General features: G+C 36.2%; 1 protein-coding gene across 1 annotated transcript in view; it reads left to right on the top strand.

Annotated features, from left to right (window-relative positions):
- The window catches only part of SEC63 (SEC63 protein translocation regulator), a 70,825-nt gene that overhangs the window by 36,067 nt on the left and 8,964 nt on the right, over window positions 1-25,794 (top strand). The window contains exons 7-18 of the mRNA XM_007447253.1: window positions 1,269-1,319; window positions 2,365-2,473; window positions 3,870-3,964; window positions 4,064-4,196; window positions 5,552-5,644; window positions 6,314-6,468; window positions 7,787-7,934; window positions 9,272-9,354; window positions 17,532-17,591; window positions 17,795-17,968; window positions 21,563-21,721; window positions 23,491-23,592. Coding sequence (XP_007447315.1) covers window positions 1,269-1,319; window positions 2,365-2,473; window positions 3,870-3,964; window positions 4,064-4,196; window positions 5,552-5,644; window positions 6,314-6,468; window positions 7,787-7,934; window positions 9,272-9,354; window positions 17,532-17,591; window positions 17,795-17,968; window positions 21,563-21,721; window positions 23,491-23,592 — 1,362 coding nt within the window. The remainder of the gene's footprint in view (window positions 1-1,268; window positions 1,320-2,364; window positions 2,474-3,869; window positions 3,965-4,063; window positions 4,197-5,551; window positions 5,645-6,313; window positions 6,469-7,786; window positions 7,935-9,271; window positions 9,355-17,531; window positions 17,592-17,794; window positions 17,969-21,562; window positions 21,722-23,490; window positions 23,593-25,794) is intronic.

Below are 25,794 nucleotides of genomic sequence, written 5' to 3'. Positions count from 1 at the left end.
CCCCACCCCACCCCCAGCACTGTTTAAGGAATTCCTTACAGTTGTGGTGATTTCTTGTGAAGGTGGTTTCAGATTGGGTCCTACTCTTGGTTTAGGGAACCACTGTTTTTTTATGGTATCTACATTTATCTTACGTAGCGCTCAAAATTTAAGTTATCTTTTATTCCACATTTACCCAGGCTAAATTAATTTTAATGTGTGCTAACATAATGATATATATTATATATGGCACTTCAGGAGACAGTAGGATATCAGACTTCAGTCCGTAATATAGAGGCTGCAACTCTTAAAACATCAGGAATTATCCTAACCTATTGTTCAGGAATTCCCTACTTCTCCTTTCTTGAAAAAAATTATCTAGGAGCTATCTTTGAAGCAATAAAAAAATCCATGTTTTGTTTTGAAAATGGCTATTTAGTGTTGTTTTATGGCTATTTATTTACATGTTATTTTCCAGGGTATATAGTTGCTGTATATAAGCATGTTTATTATGCTTGGGGTTATTCAGGGAATACTAGAGAAGAGAAAAGATAGTTAGCTACCAGATTTGGGATCAAGCAGTAGGACAGAAATCTAAGACCAATAGATAGAAATTACTTGCAAACAGAACATTATGTGTTCTGTTTGATATTTAGGCAAAGAAACCAGCTTCTACCATTTATTTTGAAGGCACTAACTACTTGCCAAGGTGTGGATATATAATACAGTTGACCCTTGGACAACCGGGGCTTGAACTGTGTGGGTCCACTTAATACGTGGATGTTTTTGATAAATACGGACTACAGTACTGCACAATCCATGGTTGGTTGAATCTGCGGATGCAGAGCCACAGGTAATGGGGGGCCAACTCTGAAGTTAGAGGTGGATTTTCCACTGCAAGGAGGTCGGGGAGCCAAGCCCCACATTGTTCAAGGGTCAGCTGAAGTTGGCCCTCCCTTTCGACATGTTTTGCATCCATGGATAAAGAGGCCTTACTCTTTTATCACCATTTTATATAAAGGACTTGAGCATCCCTGAAGATTGGTATCCTTGGGGGCCTTAAAACCAGTTCCCCATGGATACCGAGGGATGACTATATATGCTGAAGGTTCCCTATCTGCAAAAGGAAAATAATAATGGTACCTTCCTCTTAGAGTTTGAAAATAAGGATTAAATGAAGTACTGCATGAGGAGTGCTTTTAATAGTGCCTCCCCCATGTAAGCCTCAAAGTAAGTGTGTTCATTTACCTGATGAAGGCCATCATTTTTTCTTTCCTTTTCAATTCAAGGTTTTACTTGTATATGGATTGGCGTTCATGGTTATCCTTCCAGTTGTTGTGGTAAGTTCCAGCTCTTTTTATTAACATTTTTTAGGGAAGGGAATCGGTGCATGCTTTGGAGTCTCCTTATAAGATTGTAATTTGTATTAGAATATAATCCATTAATCCTTGAATTTTAAGAATCTTATATTCAGTTATACTTTAAAGGTCTTCTAAAGGTGACATCTCTTTAGTATGTTAAAATGAATCTCCTCCTGATCCAAAAATTACACACAAATGAGATAGTACAGATGTATTTAGAATTTAAAATGAAAATCTTCCATTACCACCTCCCCCAATGCATTGCTAGCCACTATGCATTTCTCTGTCAGAGATAATCACTGCTAAGTTTGCTTACTTTTCAGATATTTTTCTATGCATTATGTATATATACATGTGCACATTTTTTAAAAAATGTGATCTTACCATATGTATTGTTCTGTGACTTTTTTTGCTTCATATAGGGGTACAACATGTAGAACAACCTCATTTTTAAAAACAGTTGCATAGTACCTCAATATGGAGGTACCATAAAGTTTATGATTTTATTGTTTATTGCTCTTATGACTGGTGGTATTCTTACTGATCTTACGGTTCCTTTGGGTCCCATAGTGAGGCTAACAATTAACCTGTCTTGCCTTCTTCATAGGATTGTTGTGTGAGAATCCACTTGTGTGGAATAATGTGAATGAAAGTAGTATATCAACTATACAATTGCTTCTACGCTTATTTGTCAAATATTTATTGAAGACATGCTATGTGTGAGGAACCAGCTTGTTGCTTATAGCAGTGGGTTGTTTCATTCCTATTTTGTCTTTAAACAATTTCTAGCTGAAACTTAAATGTTTTAATCATATATATGTAATGAGGTAGGTTGGTGTTTAGGCCTCAGGCAGCATAAATATTTACCAAATAAATCATTTGAAATATGTAACAAAGCCATTTGTTCTAAAGAGCAGGTCTTTTTATTGGTTTATGAACATTTAGAAAATTTGACCATTCTGCTTCAAAGTTAACATTTATCATGGTTTTTATGCTTTATTTCTGGTTTAATTTTGTGTTTTAGGGCTCTTGGTGGTATCGCTCAATACGCTATAGTGGAGACCAGATTCTAATACGCACAACACAGATTTATACATATTTTGTTTATAAAACCCGAAATATGGATATGAAACGTAAGTAAATTTAAGTAACTGTGATGTTAGATTATTTTCTGAGTCATTTATGTAGAGTTGATATATATTCAACTGGAGAAATTCCATTTAATAGTTTTAGGGATATTCAGTTCATTATAGCTAAAGCTGGAGGAAAATGCTAACACCCTTTATCATATGTCTTAATCTGTAGTTCTGTTATTCCCATTTTACTCAGCTATATGTATGTATCAATACATATTTTTTTCCCCTCCAGAAATTTTACGGTAAAACTTGTGGGCTAATGTTGTAATAATACCAGCTAAGATTTCTTGAGTATTTGTCATTGCCAGGCATTGCTAGCCACTATGCATGTATTAACTCATTTAATCTTTGTATGCCCCCATAAATAAGTGCTGTTTTTAAGCACATTTTATAGATGAAGAAACTGAGCCCAAGGATACACAGTAAGTGACAGAGCTAGGATGGAACTCAGGTAGTGTGGTTCCCAAGCCCTAAACCAGTACATATATAAAGCTTTGTTTAGCTGGTGGGTTTGGTTATATATCCTTGGTTTTAGCATTGGCACCATTTATATAGCTGTTGTTTTCATTCAAACATTTGAGGGTAGTAATAGCTCACACACATTACTATGCTGACTGTGTGTCAGGCACATATGAAGAAACCGAGGCCCACAGAGAGGTGAAGAATATTGTTCTAGGTCATTCAGCTACGCACTTAACCTCTGTACCGTCCTGCTTTTTGTGAGGATGGTGCATGTATTTTCTGCTGTAAGATTGATGACTATAGTGCCAGTCATTAAAGAACTTGTATAGGCTAACTAGAGTAACGCTAATATATGTGACCTCACATCATGTGTATTTCAAGGAACACTATTCCTACAAAACCCTCCAGAGTTCCATAATAAAAATTTCTGCAAATTACAGTATATTTTAGTTTACTCAAGGCTCTGAGGAGTCATGAAGTGAAGAAACCTGAAACTCTTTTTAACTCTTATTTCTCAGCTTTATTTAGCCATGGAGTCCCCCCTCCCCACCCTTTTTTTGTTTTTACAAAGCAGTTAGTAACATCACATAGTAACATCACATTTTCCTACTATAAATTTCTGTGGAACACATGCTTAGGTCTAGGAACAGATGCTATTTGTAGTGATTTTAATGCACCTAGTTGCTTCTGGGCCCTTAATTTGATGTGTATTTCTATTTACTTGTGATAGGTAATATTGCACACATTTTAAAAAGTGAGACGTTTCTTTTATTATGAGAGAGATTAATGCTTATTGATAGTGGAGTTCAGATGATTTTAGCATTGTGTGTGATTGGAAAACTGCCTCACTCTAGGATTAATCAAGTATCATGGGAGGCGGATTAATGGGTGAGCAAATTTATTTTTCTTCATATTTCTTTTGTTTTCTTAGGTCTTATCATGGTCTTGGCTGGAGCCTCTGAATTTGATCCTCAGTATAACAAGGATGCCACAAGCAGACCAACAGATAATATTCTAATACCTCAGGTTAGGCCTGTCTCCCAAATTCCTTGATAAACATTTAAGTATTTAAGGTTAATGCTTTTTTAAGTATACATTTTTAAATAATTATTTTATTTACTCTAGCTAATCAGAGAAATTGGCAGCATTAATTTAAAGAAGAATGAGCCGCCACTTACCTGCCCATATAGCCTGAAGGCCAGAGTTCTTTTACTGTCTCATCTTGCTAGAATGAAAATTCCTGAGACCCTTGAAGAAGGTATTTGTGATTCTAATATCTGTAGGGTTTTAGTGGTACAGAAGAGGTGGATTTAATTAGACCTCGTGGTGCAGTGTTTTTTTGTCACTGTTCTTTTTTGCTCAATCAGATAATTACTCAAGGACCTTTTAAAAACAAATCTATATGCTACATACATAATTCACAAATTCTTTGAAGGTATTAGTAAGTCAGATGTTTTGGCAAATGTTAAAATGTTGTATTTCAAGGTGAGAGAATACTCTCTATGAAAAATGTTAAGTCAGTTGCAGATTATACAATAATTCCTGATGGCTTTTAAAAAGGATTTTGTAAGCCTTTTGGGGCAAGAAAAACATGGATTTTCACAACAGATGTCTCAGTCACCGCCACCAGTACCACCATCATATTCCAGCAATAGTTACCAATGAAGTGTCTGTTTAATCTTTATTTAAAGCTTCATAAGTACTTGAAGCCATCTATTCTACTTAAAAGAAAAGCAGTGGATTGGGACAGTGGTGTTTCCAGGGATGTCATGAATTTGAGTGTCATCTTTTCACTTGCATTATTTCAATTGGAAGTTTTAAAAGAAAGTTATTATCCTTAGGGAATTTCTTTCTGAATGAGCCAACCCTCACCCCCAATTTAAGCCAATAATGCAATCAAATGCCTTTGAAAACAAGGTCAGTTGATGCTCAGTGATTAATGATAGGATAGGCTGCTTATGATGGAATCAAGGAGCGCTATTTAGGCATTGTTTATTGAAGCTGCAAGTTAACTAGTAATTCTGTTCCTAATGTTCTGTACAGATATGAAGCCATCTCCATTTTTACCAATTATCTTAGAATCAGGGAACAGATTTTTTTTTAGGTTGAGTAGCAACCCCAATGGATGATCTTAATGGTTAACTATTATATGCAGTATAAATGAAAGTGTCTGTCTCCCTCCTCCTTCTCCTATCCTCCTCTCTCCATTTGGTTGACATTTATTCTCAGTCTTAGTCTTTGGACTTATCCATAATTATAGGAATTTAGGTACACAAGAAGAAGAATTTTGAAGTTCTTAAATTAGTAAGATTATGATTAAATTTAAGATTAAGGCTATTTCCAAAAAAAAAGGTAGGGAGTAATTTATAAAGCCCAAGACCATAATATTAAAAGTTTGCCTTTGAAACATCTAATTTGAGGTAGGGTTTTCTGATTGATTTTTGACATAGTGCTGCCGAGGAGAAACTATTGTAATATTTTGTAATATTCTGAGGTCATGTGAAAAATGTGTGTGACAGCTTAAATTTAGCATTTGTCTTGGACTACAGGTGATAAAGGTGTTTTAATCATAAAAGAAGAATGATTTGTTTCAGGTGTTTTATTGTTTTGCAGATCAGCAATTTATGCTGAAAAAATGCCCTGCCCTACTTCAAGAAATGGTTAATGTAATCTGCCAACTAATAATAATGGCCCGGAGCCGTGAAGGTGAGGAGGAAGCATAATTATGTTGTAGTTTTTCTTGCAAGCACATATAGATTACACTTCATAGTTTTAAGATTTTTGGGTGCTTAGTATAATTCTGTCTGTAAGGTGAATCAGTTTTCCCAGTTTTGTTCATGATTTTTCTTATTTCTTTCCTGTATTTTTCATTATGTAAAGTATGGTGACTTATGTTTTATGAATTTAATTTTTCATTGTTTTATTGTTATTTATTGTTTGCAAAGATTTAAAATACCCTTTTCCTTCCTCTGAGTAGTTTTAGAATTAGGTTAACAATGAGTTTGAAGTATTTCTTTAAGTGATGTGATGATGATTCATCTGACATGTAGTGTTTTTTACATAATGGAAAAAAGAACCGAGGGAGTTTATTTATGGTCAGTAATGGAAAGAGAGACCCTTAAAAAAGAGATACTGGTTGTGTTTTGTTGTTATGGATGATGTCAGTTTTTGGCATGACATCAGTATGTGCATTTGACCAAGTTTGTGTATTTTCTGTGTCTTACCCAGTAACTTTTAAAGGAAATTCAACACTGTGATCGTAAAATTTGAGGTGTTAAGGATGTTCACATGAATTTGTTTTTGTGATGAATTGCATACTCCTGAACATATAAAAAGTCCAGACCTGTTTTTTGCTTTTCTTCTGTTCTTTCTAAGAAAGGGAGTTTCGTGCTCCAACTTTGGCATCCCTGGAAAACTGCATGAAGCTTTCCCAGATGGCTGTGCAAGGCCTTCAGCAGTTTAAGTCTCCCCTTCTGCAGCTCCCTCACATTGAAGAAGACAATCTTAGAAGGGTTTCTAATCATAAAAAGGTAATTTGCTACTTTAAAATTAGTTTTAAGCAGTTTGTCCTGTCACTTAAAGGTAACATGAATGAAAATTTTTCTAGAAATGGTTACTGTGAACTTCTTAGATTTACAGTGTTTTAAACATTCTAAAACTATCCCTCAAGTGATTCTGTTAATACTTTCTTGATTAGGTAGCTGTTTTATAATATTTTACTACTGTAGTGGTTTACTTTGGGGGTCAGTGCATTTTAGCAGTCAACACTGTCTTTGTTCTTTATGTTGCCAAAATAAACATACTAAGTAAAAATGCACTGTATACTTTCCATTTATTTCATTCGTGGCTTAAAGGTTGGGCAATAGTTTATTGGTTGAGTCTGAACAAAAAAAATCAAGCATTCAAAAAATAAGTAGATCAAATACAGATAATTCTTATTTAGAAAATACAATCTGTATATAGATTATGATAATGAATCTTAAGATATTTCAGAAATGTAATATAAATGAAAACTTGAGGAAATATAAGAAAAAGTGGAATGAAATTGTAAGTTTGGTAGATTTTGAACATTACTTTGTATATATTGATATTAGACAAAGTAGGCAGAAGATAGACATTGGATTTGATAGTGTTAAGGTAGAACTAATAAATATATATTAGAAATTTGCATCAGAGTTCTCTCCTTTCGAGTGTGTTACTCTTATAAATTTGATTACATTTTAAGTCATAATTGTAAACTTCAGAATTCAAAAGCAGGTATTTCACGTGCCTCATGAGCTAATCCCTATGGGTGAAAGTAAAAATTAATAACTGGCACCAAATACTCAGAAATTAAAAAACCCTCTCCTGAGTATCCATTTAGCCAGGCTGGGTTTTACTGCAATAACAGATAGCTGTATTTAGAAAATAACAAAAATGAGAGTATTGCATAGTAAAACTTAAGCATGCATGCAGCTATTACTTGGACATAAATTCATACTCTTAAAGGTTTTTAATCATTAAAATTAAAAATAAAGGTCTGCAAACTGAACAAATCAAATGACAGTCATTCTTGCTTGGGTCAAGAGTTTATATGAATGTTATTATTTTTTTCCTCTAACTTTATTTTTTTCTAATTAAAAAAAGTAGCTGTGTATTAACTTTGTAATAAAAAAAATTCTTAAATTTCCTTGGAGAAAAAGGCCATGAAATGCAGTGGAGTTGTATTTTCTGCTTTGAAATGTATATAATCTTAACATTTTTCTAAAAGTTTTTGGACTTTGTTTTGCTAAACATGCTAATAATTTTCCTTTTATGTAAAGTTATATGACTTTGGGATTTGTTTTCTTTCTCTCTTTTTAAATTTAGTACAAAATTAAGACTATCCAGGATTTGGTGAGTTTAAAAGAATCAGATCGTCACAATCTATTGCACTTCCTTGAAGATGAAAAGTATGAAGAGGTTATGGCTGTCCTTGGGAGTTTCCCATATGTGACCATGGACATAAAATCACAGGGTAAGTGGGAGGTTTCCCATTGCTTCCCTTTTGATAGATTGGCTTTTGTTTATTTGGCTCAAGGCCCTCAAAACACTTCATTTAATAACTTTTAATTAGACTTTGCAGAACTGTAGTTTACCTGTCAGATTTGCTGTGATGGAAGATGTTGTATACTTATTAGTTTTGAGAACCCTACTTTTATTATCCTCCTAATGGGCTTAGGTTTGAGGATGCTTCTGTTCTGCAGTTCAGCTTTCAAGAAGATCTTAACTTTTCAAAGAATGAAAGAGATTTCTAGATGTAATGAAGGATATTTGAAATATATCTATTGTTAGTATAAAATACCTGCTTAGTTCTAAAATTAATTTTTAAAAAACCTTATTTGTTTATATTAATTAAATCTTGAAAATCACCATGTTCTGTGCCACATTTCATGTGTTTTTCTTGACTTACTTCTGTCTTTGTCTGCTTGAAGTGAAAAAAAATAGAGATTATTTTTCTACCTACATAATTGTCCTGTGAGTTCCCATTTTAGAGCCGAATATAGTATCTTAGAATGGTGAAAGAATTAGAGATTATTCTGCTCCATTCCTTCATTGTGACATTGTTCTGAGCTTTGACATTTGCTAAGTTGCCATTGTGAAAACATTCTTGTGGGACCAAGAATACAAGGATGTGTTAGGAATGGTTTCTGTTTTTAAAGGGCTTGTAGTTAAGTTTATTTTATTGTTGGACTTTTGGGGATGTGTGTGGCAAATGTGGTTTTAAAAAATTAAACAATTGCAAAAAATGTTTTTAAAGTGTTTTCTAATATAAACAATATTTTCAAGTTCTTGCCTTAAAATATCTTTACTGTTGCTCAGAATACTAGTTTTAATTATTTTATTCTTACAGGCACTCATTTGTTCATATAGGTAAGATCTTGTGAGTATAAAGTTTGCACAATTTAATAGAGTGACAGAATCCTATTTTTATATCACTGTGAGAGAAAGCTGTTGTAGTCCTAACATACTCTGTTTTAAAAGACTTGGGTTTGAAACTTGGCAGTGTCGATATAGCCATTTTGTGACCTTGGGCATTTTACTTTATTTCTGAACCTCAGTATCTTCTTTAAAGAAATAATAATAATGCTTCATAGAGCTGATTTAAGGATTAAATGGGTACATTGTTGAAGGCATCTACTAGAGAGCTTTTTACAGAGTACATAGTCAATAAATTATTTTTTATTTAGTAGGTTTAAAACTCTGTATGTTTGAAACACTGAAATACCAGATTGATTTGAATAAGTTAAGTTTTGCTGTTTGCCTTGACATAGAGCTTGATTTTTATTTATTTATTTTTCTTTTATCTTATAGTATTGGATGATGAAGATAGCAACAACATCACAGTAGGATCCTTAGTTACAGTGTTGGTTAAATTGACAAGGCAAACAATGGCAGTAAGTAGTCTGTAGTTTTATGCTTTAAGAGTTATATGTTAAGGCTTTTATATTCTCTCACTCTAAGTTATACATTCTCAAAGTCAAAACTGTTGTAGATTTGCAAATGTAATTTTGCAGGTTCTGTTAGCTGTTTTGAAATTTTAAATTAATTTTTATAGTTTTCACATTAGTTTTTCACACACACACACAAAGTTGAAAAATACATTAATTCTTCATGTGATGAAGAAGGTAGTGTGGGTATCATTCTTAAATTGTAAAGTGTTATACAGAGATTAATGATTGATTATTGTTGAGAATTTCATTACCTCCTTTTTTTGAATTTTATTTTTTTATACAGCATGTTCTTATTAGTTATCTATTTTATACATATTAGTGTATATATGTGAATCCCGATCTCCCAGTTCATCCCACCACCACCAGCACACCCCCCCCGCCACTTTCCCCCACTTGCTGTCCATACGTTTGTTCTCTACATCTGTGTCTCTATTTCTGCCCTGCAAACCAGTTCATCTGTACCATTTTTCTAGGTTCCACGTATATGCGTTAATATACGATATTTGTTTTTCTCTTTCTGACTTACTTCACTCTGTATGACACTCTCTAGATCCATCCACGTCTCAAAAATGACCCAATTTTGTTCCTTTTTATGGCTGAGTAATATTCCATTGTATCTACGTACCACATCTTCTTTATCCATTCATCTGTCGATGGGCATTTGGGTTGCTTCCATGTGGCTATTGTAAATAGTGCTGCAGTGAACATTGGGGTGGATGTGTCTTTTTGAATTATGGTTTTCTCTGGGTATATGCCCAGTAGTGGGATTGCTGGGTTATATGGTGATTCTATTTTTAGTTTTTTAAGGAACCTCCATACTGTTCTCCATAGTGGCTGTATCAATTTACACCCCCACCAAGAGTGCAAGAGAGTTCCCTTTTCTCAACACCCTCTCCAGCATTTGTTGTTTGTAGATTTTCTGATAATGCCCATTCTTACTGGTGTGAGGTGATACCTCAGTGTAGTTTTGATTTGCCTTTCTCTAATGATGTTGAGCATGTTTTAATGTGCTTCTTGGCCATCTGTATGTTTTCTTTGGAGAAATGTCTGTTTAGGTCTTCTGCCCTTTTTTTTTGCTTGGCGGTATGCGGGCCTCTCACTGTTGTGGCCTCTCCTGTTGCGGAGCACAGGCTCCCGACGCGCAGGCTTAGCGACCATGGCTCACGGGCCTAGCCGCTGTGCGGCATGTGGGATTTTACTGGACCGGGGCATGAACCCGTGTCCCCTGCATTAGCAGGCGGACTCTCAACCACTGCGCTACCAGGGAAGCCCCTGCACATTTTTTGATTGGGTTGTTTGTTTTTTAATATTGAGCTGCATGAGCTGTTTATATACTTTGGAGATTAATCCTTTGTCTGTTGATTCATTTGCAAATATTTTCTCCCATTCTGAGGGTTGTCTTTTCGTCTTGTTTGTAGTTTCCTTTGCTTTGCAAAAGATTTTAAGTTTCATTAGGTCCCATTTGTTTATTTTTGTTTTTATTTCCATTACTCTAGGAGGTGAATCAAAAAAGATCTTGCTGTGATTTATGTCAAAGAGTGTTCTTCCTATGTTTTCCTCTAAGAGTTTTATAGTGTCTGGTCTTACATTTAGGTTTTGAATCGATTTTGAGTTTATTTTTGTGTATGGTGTTAGGGAGTGTTCTAATTTCATTCTTCTACGTGTAGCTGTCCAGTTTTCCCAGCACCACTTATTGAAGTGACTGTCTTTTCTCCATTGTATATCCTTGCCTCGTTTGTCATAGATTAGTTGACTATAGGTGCGTGGGTTTATCTCTGCACTTTCTATCCTGTTCCATTGATATATATTTCTGTTTTTGTGCCAGTACCATATTGTCTTGATTACTGTAGCTTTGTAGTACAGGCTGAAGTCAGGGAATCTGATTCCTCCAGCTCCATTTTTTTCCCTCAAGACTGCTCTGGCTGTTTGGGGTCTTTTGTGTCTCCATACAAATTTTAAGATTTTTTTGTTCTAGTTCTGTAAAAAATGCCACTGGTAATTTAATAGGGATTACATTGAATCTGTAGATTGCTTTGGGGAATATAGTCATTTCCACAATATTGATTCTTCCAATCCAAGGACATGGTATCTCTCTCCATTTGATTGTGTCATCTTTGATTTCTTTCATCAGTGTCTTATAGTTTTCTGAGTACAGGTACAGGTGTTTTGTCTCCCTAGGTAGGTTTATTCCTAGGTATTTTATTCTTTTTGTTGCAGTGGTAAATGGGATTGTTTCCTTAATTTCTCTTTCTGATCTTTTGTTGTTAGTGTATAGGAATGCAAGAGATTTCTGTGCATTAATTTTGTATCCTGCAACTTTACCAATTTCATTGATTAGCTCTAGCAGTTTTCTGGTGGCATCTTTAGGATTCTCTATGTATAGTATCATGTCATCTGCAAATAGTGACAGTTTTACTTCTTCTTTTCCAATTTGTATTCCTTTTATTCCTTTTTCTTCTCTGATTGCCGTGGCTAGGACTTCCAAAACTATTTTGAATAATAGTGGCGAGAGTGGACATCCTTGTCTCGTTCATGATCTTAGAGGAAATGCTTTCAGTTTTTCAGCATTGAGAATGATGTTTGCTGTGGGTTTGTCATATATGGCCTTTATTATGTTGAGGTAGGTTCCCTCTGTGCCCACTTTCTGGAGAGTTTTTATCATAAATGGGTGTTGAATTTTGTCAAAAGCTTTTTCAGCATCTATTGAGATGATCATATGGTTTTTATTCTTCAGTTTGTTAATATGGTGTATCACATTGATTGATTTGCATAGATTGAAGAATCCTTGCATCCCTGGGATAAATCCCACTTGTTCGTAGTGTATGATCCTTTTAATGTGTTGTTGGATTCTGTTTGCCAGTATTTTGTTGAGGATTTTTACATCTATATTCATCACTCATACTGGTCTGTAATTTTTTTGTAGTATCTTTGTCTGGTTTTGGTATCAGGGTGATGGTGGCCTCATAGAATGAGTTTGGGAGTGTTCCTTCCTCTGCAATTTTTTGGAAGAGTTTGAGAAGGATGGGTGTTTAGCTGTTCTCTAAATGTTTAATAGAATTCACCTGTGAAGCCATCTGGTCCTGGACTTTTGTTTGTTGGAAGATTTTTAATCACAGTTTCAATTTCATTACTTGTGATTGGTATGTTCATATTTTCTATGTCTTCCTGGTTCAGTCTTGGAAGATTATACCTTTCTAAGAATTTGTCCATTTCTTCCAGGTTGTCCATTTTATTGGCATAGAGTTGCTTGTAGTAGTTTCTTAGGATGCTTTGTATTTCTGAGGTGTCCGTTGTAACTTCTCCTTTTTCATTTGTAATTTTACTGATTTGAGTCCTCTCCCTCTTGATGAGTCTGGCTAATGGTTTATCAATTTTGTTTACCTTCTCAAAGAACCAGCTTTTAGTTTTATTGATCTTTGCTATTGTTTTCTTTGTTTCTATTTCAGTTATTTCTGCTCTGATCTTTATGATTTCTTTCCTTCTACTAACTTTGGGTTTTCTTTGTTCTTTTTTCTCTAGTTCCTTTAGGTGTAAGGTTAGATTGTTTATTTGAGATTTTTCTTGTTTCTTGAGGTAGGCTTGTCTTGCTATAAACTTCCCTCTTAGAACTGCTTTTGCTGCGTCCCACAGGTTTTGGATCATCGTGTTTTCATTGTCATCTGTCTCTAGGTATTTTTTGATTTCCTCTTTGATTTCTTCGGTGATCTCTTGGTTATTTAGTAACGTATTGTTTAACCTCTACGTGTTTGTGTTTTTTACGTTTTTTTCCCTGTTATGGATTTCTAATCTCAAAGCATTGTGGTCAGAAAAGATGCTTGATATGATTTCAATTTTCTTAAATTTACTGAGGCTTGATTTATGACCCAAGATGTGATCTATCCTGGAGAATGTTCCGTGTGCACTTGAGAAGAAAGTGTAATCTGCTGTTTTTGGATGGATTGTCCCATAAATATCAATTAAATCTATCTGGACTATTGTGTCATTTAAAGCTTGTGTTTCCTTATTAATTTTCTGTTTGGATGATCTGTCCATTGATGTAAGTGAGGTGTTAAAGTCCCCCACTGTTACTGTGTTACTGTCGATTTCCTCTTTTATAGCTGTTAGCAGTTGCCTTATGTATTGAGGTTCTCCTATGTTGGATGCATATATAATTGTTATATCTTCTTCTTGGATTGATCCCTTGAGCATTATGTAGTGTCCTTCCTTGTCTCTTGTAACATTGTTTATTTTAAAGTCTATTTTATCCGATATGAGTATTGCTACTCCAGCTTTCTTTTGATTTCCATTTGCATATCTTTTTCCATCCCCTCACTTTCAGTCTGTATGCATCCCTAGGTCTGAAGTGGGTCTCTTGTAGACCGCACATATATGAGTCCTGTTTTTGTATCCATTCAGCGAGCCTATGTCTTTTGGTTGGAGCATTTAGTCCATTCACGTTTAAGGTAATTATCGATATGTATGTTCCTCTGACCATTTTCTTAATTGTTTTGGGTTTGTTTTTGTAGGTCCTTTTCTTCTCTTGTGTTTCCCACTTAGAGAAGTTCCTTTAGCATTTGTTGTAGAGATGGTTTGGTGGTGCTGAATTCTCTTAGCTTTTGCTTATCTGTAAAGCTTTTGATTTCTCTGTTGAATCTGAATGAGATCCTTGCTGGGTAGAGTCATCTTGGTTGTAAGTTCTTCCCGTTTATCACGTTAAATATATATCATGGCACTCCCTTCTGGCTTGTAGAGTTTCTGCTGAGAAATCAGCTGTTAACCTTATGGGAGTTCCCTTGTATGTTATTTGTCATTTTCCCCTTGTTGCTTTCAGTAATTTTTCTTTGTCTTTCATTTTCGTCAATTTGATTACTTTGTGTCTCGGTGTGTTTCTCCTTGGGTTTATCCTGCCTGGGACTCTCTGCGCTTCCTGGACTTCGGTGGGTATTTCCTTTCCCACATTAGGGAAGTTTTCAACTATAATCTGTTCAAATATTTTCTTGAGTCCTTTCTCTCTCTCTTCTCCTTCTGGGACCCCTGTAATGTGAATGTTGTCACATTTAATGTTGTCCCACAGGTCTCTTAGGCTGTCTTTATTCCTTTTCATTCTTTTTTCTTTGTCTGTTTCATGGCAGTGAATTCCACCATTCTGTCTTCCAGGTCACTTATCCGTTCTTCTGCCTCAGTTATTCTGCTATTAATTCCTTCAAGTGTATTTTTCATTTCAGTTATTGTATTGTTCATCTCTGTTTGTTCTTTAATTCTTCTAGGTGTTTGCTCTTTAGTTCTTCTGGGTCTTTGTTAAACATTTCTTGCATCTGCCCAATCTTTGCCTCCATTCTTTGTCCGAAGTCCTGGATCATCTTCACTATCATTATTCTGAATTCTTTTTCTGGAAGGTTGCCTATCTCCACTTTATTTAGTTGTTTTTCTGGGGTTTAATCTTGTTCCTTCATGTGGTACAAAGTCCTCTGCCTTTTCATTTTGTCTGTCTTACTGTGAATGTGGTTTTCCTTCCACAGGCTGCAGCATTGTAGTTCTTCTTGCTTCTGCTGTCTGCCCTCTACCTGCTTCTTTTTAGTCAATTCTTGAGAACGTACTCCCTTTTATTTTTATTTTGAAAAGTAAAGTAAAATTAGCTTTTTTCCCCTAATTATGTGAAAAATTCATGCTGTGTGGGGAAAAAAATTTAGGCAATGCAGAAAAGTATAGGAAGAAATTAAAATCACCTAAAATTCTACCACTCTGAGATCATCAGTTTTGAAGCTCATACCTTTAGCTAGCCTAAAGCATGAATACCCACAGAGTTAAATGATATTTTTATCATGAATCCCTTATCTCACTCCTCCTCCCTCAGGAAACCTCCTTGTCATACCCAGATGACCAGAATTCAGTCTTGTGTAAATCTTTTTGTATCTTTCTCCATGCTCATGTTTACTATCTGGACCTTTTCAGTGCATATATGTACGTGCATGTATATGTATACTGGTAGTTTTCTCATTCTTTTTCATTAAATCCAGTCATAATGTATATGTTTCCTGCATCTTGTTTTTCTCAGTTTCTGTTACATGTTTATATTACCTCCCAAGCCAAGTATAACTCCCAAGTTTCAACTACAGTTGTAACTCATTTTTAATACACTGTAGTATTTCAGCTCAGTTTTATTCAGCCAGTGGTAGATTTTAGCCTATTCTACTCTGAGATCTATTGGCATCTGTAGGAAACCTATGCTATCTTTGTTTTGTTTTGTTTTTGTTTTGTTTTGTGTGTGTTTTTTGCGGTATGCGGGCCTCTTACTGTTGTGGCCTCTCCCGTAGCGGAGCACAGGCTCCAGACGCGCAGGCCCAGCAGCCATGGCTCACGGGCCTAGCCGCTCCGCAGCATGTGGGATCCTCCCGGACTGGGTCACGAACCCGTGTCCCCTGCATCGGCAGGCGGACTCTCAACCACTACGCCACCAGGGAAGCCCACCTATGCTACCTTTAAAACCCATGTCTAGAACCTCTGGTAGGAAAAGCATATTTTGTAGTAGGACATATCAAATCAAAGATACTGATTTTATGGTAGCAAGTGGTAAGGAAGCATTTGTATCATGACTCTGGATGAGAGGTGCCTCCTGGGAGAAGAGGAAGCTCTAAGCCAGTGGCCAGGATTGGGTTTAGAATCTAGACTTACACTGCCTACAGGCTTTGAAATTCCCAGCCTGAGAAATGAGCACAAAATTGGCCTTGGGCTGTTGACACTTGTCAGGTAATTAGTAAAAGAAAAAGCAAAAGTGCCCTGGAGGAAGGGAAAGAATCAAGTATTTATCTTTCAGTTCTTGCATCAGTTGTATCTCAGCATAATTAAGCATTCGAACCCAACTAATAAGTGAAGAAATGAAGTAGAGATGATAGAATTAGGCTAGAGGCTGGCAGACTTTTTCTATAAATGTCCAGTTATTAAATAATATGTTCAGGACTTCCCTGGTGGTACAGTGGTTAAGAATTCACCTGGTAATGCAGGGGAAATGGGTTTGAGCCCTGGTCCAGGAAGATCCCACATGCCGCGAAGCAAATAAGCCCGTGAGCCACAACTACTGAGCCTGCGCTTTAGAGCCCGCGAGCCACAACTACTGAAGCCCGTGCACCTCGAGCCCATGGTCCACAACAAAAGAAGCCACAGCAATGAGAAGCCCGCGCACCAAAACAAAAAGTAGCCCCCACCTACCGCATCTAGAGAAAGCCTGCGCATAGCAATGAAGACCCAACGCAGCCAAAAATAAATTAATTAATTAAAAAAAATTGATATGTTCGGTTTTTACAGGCCATACAGTCTCTGTAGCAACTGCTGAACTCACAAATGGGCATAGTTGTGTTCTAATAAAACTTGGTTTAAAAAGCAGTGAGCCATAGTTTGCTGACTGATGCATTAGGCCAACAGTTTGAGCCCAACAGTTATTGTTTTCACTTGTTAGTTTTAATAATTCTAGGGAGTTTATGAAACACAACCCATATCACTTGTCATCTTCTAGTATAGATTCTCGCTAAATTCTTACTGGGTTTCAAATCCTAAATTTATGGCTTCTGCACTGATTCTAAATGGATTATTTGGTGGGTGGGTATGTCTTTAGGATATGTAGATTTGGTGTTCCACTTCTTAGTTATATCTAAGTTATATCAGTTATATCAGCAATATCACTTAAAATCATAAATAAACTAATATTGGTCTCATGAAGTTTTAATATTAGAGAATAATGTAATATATTCAAATTCTCATTAACTTTAAAATAGTCATGTCTTATTACTATTAGAATAAAAGTAAAAATTTAAATTATGAAATATGACTGACTTATCATGAGTTTACATATTTTAAGGCATTGCATTTATAAATTTAAGTAGAATGTACTTCTCAAAATATATTCAAGACAGATGTGAGATATTTCAGAAGGTAACTTCTAAAGCGTCATTTAGTGATTTCTAAATTTGCACACATACATCATTTAGTAATTGCTTCGAGTCTCCTGTCTATCCATGGTTTTGTCCCCACCCCCTGCAATTGTCAGCAGTTAAAAAACTTACTGATAATATATATTGAAAGATTGCTTTATCGGAAAGATAAATATAGATTGACAGACTTTATATTTTTCTTCTCGCTACCTGTAGGAAGTATTTGAAAAGGAGCAGTCCATCTGTGCTGCAGAGGAACAGCCAGCAGAAGATGGGGTAAAAACTTCAGTTTTCCTATCTTTCTTTCATGGTGAAATAACTGTTTTGTTTAGTTCTCTGATTGATTTATATTGCTGTGGGAGAGTAATTCACTTTACTACAACATTTATTAGTTTAGTCAGTTCCATCAAATTTACTATGACTTCCAAATGAAACTAGTGCTACAGCTTCTGAGTGTGCATGTGTGTTGTGATTTACAGCAGGGTGATACTAGCAAGAACAGAACAAAAGGAGGATGGCAACAGAAGAGTAAAGGACCCAAGAAAACTGCTAAATCAAAAAAAAAGAAACCTTTAAAAAAAAAACCTACACCTGTGCCCTTATCACAACCAAAGCAACAGAAACAAAAGCAGGCTAATGGAGTCGTTGGGAGTGTAAGTTTATTATCTTATGTAAAGATTATTGTTATTATCATCTTTATTGAGGTCTAACATACACTAAAATGTTCAAATCTTTTTTTTTTTTTTTTTTTGCGGTACGCGGGCCTCTCACTGTTGTGGCCTCTCCCGTTGCTGAGCCCAGGCTCCGGAGGCGCAGGCTCAGCGGCCATGGCTCACGGGCCTAGCCGCTCCGTGGCATGTGGGATCTTCCTGGACTGGGGCATGAACCCGTGTCCCCTGCATTGGCAGGCGGACTCTCAACCACTGAGCCACCAGGGAAGCCCCTAAAATGTTCAAATCTTATGTGTACAGCTCCTGAAGTTTTATAATTGTGTGTACCCATGATACCCAGATCAAGATATAAAACCTTACCAGCACCCTAAAAGGCTCTCTTGTACCGTTCTCAGTCAGTGACCCCTCCATCCACCCCCACGGCCTTCCCCACTATTCTGACTGTTAGGACCATAGTTTAGTTTTGCCTGTTCTTAAAATTCCTGTAAGTGGAATTGTTTGGCTGCTTTCATTCAACATAGTGTCTTTGACATTCATCTGTACAGTGTGTAGCAGCAGCTGTGTGTGTGTGTGTGTGTGTGTGTGTGAGAGAGAGAGAGAGAGAGAGAGAGAGATTCCATTATATGAATATACCACAATTTATCTGTTCTGTGATTGGTGAACATTATGGGTTTTTCTAGTTTTTGCCTATTCTGAATAAAGATGTTCTGCTTTTGTACATGTCATTTTGTGGACATTCATTTTTTTTGGGTATGTACCTAGCAGTGGAATTGCTGGGTCATAAAATAGGTGTATGTTTAACTTGTTGAAAGAGCCCATTTTCTAAAGTTGTACCATTTTTTGGTCCTACCAGCAAAATATGAGTCCCGTTCCACCCTCACCAATACTTGGTTTTACCATTCTTTTTTATTTTAGCCACTGTGATGGATTTGTGGTGGTATCTGTGTGTGTGTGTGTGTGTGTGTGTGTGTGTGTGTGTGTGTGTGTGTGTGTTTCCTGTGTGTGGTTTTATTTACCTGATGACTAATGATATTGAGCACCTTTTCATGTACATACTGGCCATTTGGATATGCTCTTTTATTTTGGGGTTGTTTTTCTTCTTATGGATTTGTAGGATTCCTTTATGTATTCTGGATATGAGTCCCTTTTAGCTCTCTTAATGGAGCTTTTGATGGTTCTTAATTTTAATAAAGTCTGTTTCATCAGTCTTTATGGTTAGTGCTTCTGTGTCCTGTTAGAGACATCTTTGCCTGTCCCAAGGACACAAGGAACGAAAGATATTTTTGTTTTCTTCTATGAGTATTATTATTTTACTTGTTAAATTTAGCTCTGTGTTATATCTTAAATTTTTGTGAATAGTGTGAGATTGGGATTATGGACCACTTATTTTAGCACCATTTATTGGAAAGATCATTCTTTCCTCTCTGAATTGCAATAGTGATTTGTTGTAAAAAAGTTGCCATTAAGTGTATATGTGCAAATCTCTTTATGGACTTTCTAGTCCATTCCATTGATTATTTGTCTCTTCTTGTGCCAGTACCACACTGTCTTAATTATTGTGGCTTTATTTTAACTCTTAAAATATGGTCATGTAAGTCCTCAGACTCTTATTTTACTTCTTCAAAATTGTCTTGACTATTTTAGGTCCTTTGCATTTCCAGCTAAAATTTTAGAATAAGCTTGAGAATTTCCACCCAAAAAAAGCTGCTGGAATTTAGATTGGTATTGTGCTTACTGTGTGGTTCAGTATGGGAAGAATTCACAGGTTAACAGTATTGACTCTTTTTATTCATAATTATGCTTTATCTTTATTAACTGGATCTTCCTTAATTTTTCTCAGCAGTGTTTTGTGATTTCCATTGGCAGAGGATATGACAAATCTTTCATTAGATTTACTCCTGTGTGTTTGATCCTTTCTAGTGCTATTGCAAATAACATTAAAAAAAAATTCATTCTTCAGTGTTTATTGCTGGTGTATAGAAGTGTAGTTGCCTTCTAAATATTTACCTTATATCAAGGATTCTTGATGAATTGACAGTAATTCTAACTATTTGTAGATATTTAAAGAAAAAGATTTTCTACATACACAATCATACCATCTGGGAATAAAGACAGCTTTACTTTAATCTTTATGTGGTTTCTTCCTTTCTGCCTTACTGAACTGGCTAGAACTTTCAATGTAATGTTGACTAGAAGTAGAAGTGAAGATGGCAGTCACCCTTTTCTTATTGTTGATCTCATGGAGAAAGCAAACATTATTTCACCACTAAGTATGACGTTAGGTGTAGGGTTTTTATAGATATTCTCTATCAGATTAAGGAGGTGTTCCCTCTATTCCCAGTTTGGTTTTTTATCATGACATGATTGTATGATTTTTCTCCTTTCTGTTAATGTGACTAATTATACTGATGAATTAAAAAAATTTAAACTGTCCTTGTATTCCTGGAACAAATCTCATTTGCTCATAACATAGTATTTTTTAAATATTTATCTGGATTTAGTAATATTTTGTTTACAATTCCTGCATCTGTTTTTATGAGAGAATATTGGTTTGTCATTCTTCTTTCTTGTAATATTCTTGTGAGGTTTTGGATCACGTTTATGCTGGCCTCATTAAACAAGTTAGGGATTATTCTCGCTTTCTTTTTCCTGGAAGGGTGTATAAGACTGGGTTGTTTCTTATTTGGAAGAATTACGTAGAGAAGCCATATGGGCTTGGAGTTTGAAAAAGGATTTAATTGTAGAGTCCATTTATTTAACATATTCCACTTTTTTTCTTATATCAGTTTTAGTAAATTGTGTTTTTCAAGGACTTTGTCCATTTCCTCTAAGTTGTCAAATTTATTGACAAAGTTATTCATAATATCCTTATTTTTAATGTCTTTTGGATCTGTAGTTATGTCTCTTTTATTCCTGATATTGGTAATCTGTATTGTCTCTTTTTTCTTTGATCAGTCTTGCCTAATAAAATTTATCAATTTTATTAATCTTTTTAAAGAACCAATGTTTGGTTTTGTTTGGGTTTCCCTTTTGCATATCTGCTTTCTCTTTAATTGATTTCTGATCTGTATTATTCACTCCTACTTTCTTTGCATTTAATTTGCTATTCTTTTTCTTGCTTCTTGAAATGGATTTTGTCTGGGACAGTGACTTTCCTTACTGCATTATACTCCTTATTGAAGATGATATTAAATTCCCAAAGCAGTACTATAAACTTCTCATTTCTCCTTCTCAAATAAAATATATTGTATAATTGGTGTTTGTGAAAGATGAGCCATCTTAGCCATTGTGGTAGTATATTTTGCGAATAGAAATAAAATATTTTTGTTTTACAAACTATGAAGACTGAATAAAATAACTGACAAAAAGACAAATAAGCCAAATGTTAAAAGTCTTCAGTCTGACTCCCACATATTTATACATAAAAATGTTTATAGTTCTCTAAAGTTCTGCATGAATAGTGAAATTGTAATCTTGAGCCAGTTTAATTATAATGACAGTAAATTAGTTTCAGGGACTCAGAATGCTATATTCATTGAGATATTCAGAGCTTTTGTGGTTGCTTTTTCCTTTTAGGAGGCTGCAGTAAAGGAAGATGAAGAAGAAGTTTCTGACAAAGGCAGCGACTCTGAGGAAGAAGAAACCAATAGAGACTCTCAAAGCGAAAAAGATGATGGTAGTGACAGAGACTCTGATAGAGAGCAAGATGAAAAACAAAACAGGGATGATGAAGCAGTAAGACTTATAAGTTTAAATAATTGGAATTATACCTCTGATGATAGTTTTGGTTTCTGTTGTTGTTTTTCCTTTGCTTGCTTACTTTTTTTGCTTGTCTTAAGCAATACCAGTGTATTTTATAATCTTCTATTACTTTTACGGAATGTTTTTGAGGGATGGTAGTTGTAATTATAAAGAAAAATTATTTCTAACAAGATTGGAAATCCTAATTTTCTTAAATCTTAAATTGTTAGATGGGGTAGGACCTGGGTCTGAGGTGAAGTCAGTTTGTTCTCTTAAGGCAATTTTCTGTGTTATCTGGAAATATGAGTAAGGAAAGGTGGATTATGAAATAGGTAGCAGTTTCTTGGAAGAGGATCTCAAAAGTTCCAGGAAATGTTTAGGGTGAAGAAACATTACTGTGGGCTGTAACGCCAAGAAGTTGGTTAAGGTAAAAGCTAACATTTACGGAATGCCACCTCGTTTCAAGAGGTATATAAGACATTAAGGAAAGGGCTGTCACTAAGGAATTAAGATTGTGAGGGTAAAGGGAATAGAAAAAAATCTCATGGCATGGCATTAAGTTGCACATGATTTATGAGAAAGCTGTAGAAAAGAATATTTGGTGGACAAATAACAGTCCTTAGAGGCTCACTGTAAATTAACTGTAACCTGATCAGCCATTTTCTTTATGTTTGTGGTGTTCTTGACTGGACCATTGATCTAAAAGTAACCCTTATGGTTTAGGAATTTAAAAGAGATTCCCTGAATAGCCTCTGAAGCAAAAGCAGAGACCAGAAAAGGAAAAAGTAAAAGGGCAAAGGATAAAGGTATATAGAAATAATGTACTTGCCCTTGGGAATGGTGGGAGAAAAATAAGGATGACTGTTTTTAGCAGTTGCTGGCCCTTGAGTATTTTTGTACTTTGAGAATTAAGTTGATTGCCAGGAAATTAAAACCAATCAAAGAAATTATTCCCCCCACCCTTGTTTTGAGAAAGAGTTGACATATTTCTTTCTGACTGTATTAGGGTTAGTAGAGGTGACTAGGTTAGTAGTGTTTTGATAAACTAGTTTCTTCAGATGACCAAAAAATATGTTCATTCAATTGACAAGTTATTATACAAATAACAAATAATTACTCATTGTCTGTGACACTGCAAGCACTGTGTTAGATGATAGGAATGCAAAGCCAAATGTACAATAGTTTCTGCCCTTGAATGATAGTAGCCTGATGGAGAAGGCAGACTTGTAAGTAAACATTATAGTACCAAAGAGACTATGCACGTTGTGCAAGGGGCAGTGATGGCACAAAGGAAGGAGTGATCAACTCAGCTTTGTGGTAGAGGACGATTTGTGGGACTCAGGAACTCATACTTTAGACTTTAGCTGCTCCTGAAAGAATAATGAGTAGGAATTTAACAGGTAGAGAAAAAAGAAAACAAAAATTTAAATAGGGTTTAGGAGGAGTGAAATAGCTGGTGAGGTCAGAGAAGGCTAGGTGGTTGGAAATGACTAGAAGAAAAAGTGCAGGGAGGAAAACAGTGACAGGAGACTGGAGAGACAGGTCCAGATCAGGTCATGATTGGCTGTGTAGTTCATACTAGACGGGTTAGAGTTGATTTATGAAAAGAAGCATTGTAAGTCTGGGGCAGGGAAATGATCAGATTTGTGGGACTGAACTCAGTAGTAGTTAGCATTGTCAGGAATAACATCGGAAGAAGACGGACACCCCTCAAAATGATTGAAAACATGCTTGATTTCAAAGATTTAATTTTCACTTTACAGGAGTGGCAAGAATTACAACAAAGTATACAGCGAAAGGAGCGAGCTCTGCTGGAAACCAAATCAAAGATAACACATCCTATTTATAGTCTTTACTTTCCTGAGGTGAGTTATACACAGCCTAGTGTTTTCCTTATTCTATTCAGATATTTCTTAGTTGCTTTTTATCTCTCTGTGGTGTGTATTGGCTCAAATGTGCTGAATGTGGTCTATTCTTGATAGACCACATTTTTGAAACCTACATTTCAACGTAAATCATTTTTAGTGAATGTGTTGTTTAAAAGGAGGGTTGTTAACTTTTTAAGTACTTCTGTCTTTTCTGCGCCCAGATTACTGAGAGTTGTGCTTAATGATGATTTTTCATTAGCAGTTCAGGCAGTCCTAGTTGGACAAATGCATATTTTGCCTATGACTGTATGGCTGTTATGAATCTCACAATTCTGTCATGTTTTAAATAGGATGAAAACGTTCTTAAATTTTCCCCATGGTTTTTCTCTGAGGGTTCTCTACTGGCCACCTGTAGCCACTAGACTTGCTCCGATAATTGCCCTGGCCCATGGAAAGAGGCAAGCCCATGGCTGAGGGACCCACTAAGTTCAGTAGGAGCCGAGCCCCAAGCTCAGGACAGATCATTGCAGTGCTGTTTGTTCCCTTGTGCTTGTTTACGTTGTGACTGTGGCCTGTTCAACTTTTGATCTCTTTGATACGCTATGTTGTTTGTCTTTCAGATGAATTTGGGATCTGCTTGATGTATTGCATTTGTGGATGATTTTGTCTGTGGCTAGAGATCAAGGACTGGTTGCCTCTTAGTTTAGCAAAGCTGTTCCGTAGACTGCCTTGTAGCTTTGCCACAGAACCTTGTGCTTACCACTCATGTTTGGCAGGTGATTTCATGTATAAATCTGCTTTCTGCTCTAGAACATCAATCTCTAGTTGCTGGGGGCTGCTGAAGGCAAATTCCTAAGTGATTTGGCTCTTCTAATAATAAATGAGTGGCTCTGCACAGACTTTTGTTTTGACTTGGAGAGAAGTCAGCCCAGGATTCCATCTTACTGTGTGCACTGATCTTCTGGCATGTCCTGAGCTATATAGCCCATCTGTTAGGGGCATTTTGCCCATTGCAGTGTAGTCTGCCAACACCAAAGCTCCTGAAATCAAGCGAATAAATTCCACTCATTGATTGGTTTTAAAAGTACCATGGGGGCTTCCCTGGTGGCGCAGTGGTTGAGAGTCTGCCTGCCGATGCTGGGGACACGGGTTCGTGCCCCGGTCTGGGAAGATCCCACAAGATCCCAGCTGAGCAGCTGGGCCCGTGAGCCATGGCCGCTGAGCCTGCGCGTCCAGAGCCTGTGCTCCGCAACGGGAGAGGCCACAACAGTGAGAGGCCTGCGTACCGCAAAAAAAAAAAAAAAAAGTACCATGGGATGCTGTAAGCTGCATAATTTGTACCCTTATAATAGACAGCTTCATTTTAGGCCATGCTTAGTTAATAAGCAAAGCATTCATTTACTCCCTTAGAACATTTTAGCAGTGAAAATGCCTTCTTGTAATTTCATCTACATGGTAAATATCTCAAAGTGTCATTTATCAGATAAACTTTATTTAGGATTTTCCTAACATCTACCTGTCTACCTTCCCATGTACCTACCTAACCACCATACTACCCACTTAAATTACTTAAAGTTTTATGTTAATATTTGACTTACATGTTAATTGCAGCTCATATGTTTAATAAGTTAAGAATGGTTGGGAATCTCACACAACAGAAACAGTTTTGTTTAAAGAGCAAATAACTCATGGTAGAACATCTTTTCCACTTTCACCATGTGCATCAAGAGAGCGTGGGTGCAGTGCCATAGATTGATAGTCACTAGCTTCTTTTTTTTTTACACAACAGATCTGCTCTTTTTTTTTTTTTAATTTTCTTTTATTTATTTATTTATTTAGGCTGCATTGGGTCTTTGTTGCTGTACGCGGGCTTTCTCTAGTTGCGGCGAGCAGGGACTACTCTCCGTTGAGTTGCATGGGCTTCTCATTGCTGTGGCTTCCCTTGATGTCGAGAACGAGCTCTAGACACGCGGTCCTCAGTAGTTGTGGCTCGCGGGCTCTAGAGTGCAGGCTCAGTAGTTGTGGCTCGCGGGCTCTAGAGTGCAGGCTCAGTAGTTGTGGCACATGGGCTTAGTTGCTCCACCGCATGTGGGATTTTCCCAGACCAGGGCTCAAACCTGTGTCCCCTGCACTGGCAGGTGGATTCTTCCTTCCTTCCTTCCTTCCTTCCTTCCTTCCTTCCTTCCTTCCTTCCTTCCT

Source organism: Lipotes vexillifer, unplaced genomic scaffold (assembly GCF_000442215.2).
Source record: "Lipotes vexillifer unplaced genomic scaffold, Lipotes_vexillifer_v1.1 scaffold515, whole genome shotgun sequence".
Lineage (NCBI taxonomy): Eukaryota > Metazoa > Chordata > Mammalia > Artiodactyla > Lipotidae > Lipotes > Lipotes vexillifer.
This window is presented reverse-complemented; position numbering and strand designations above follow the sequence as displayed.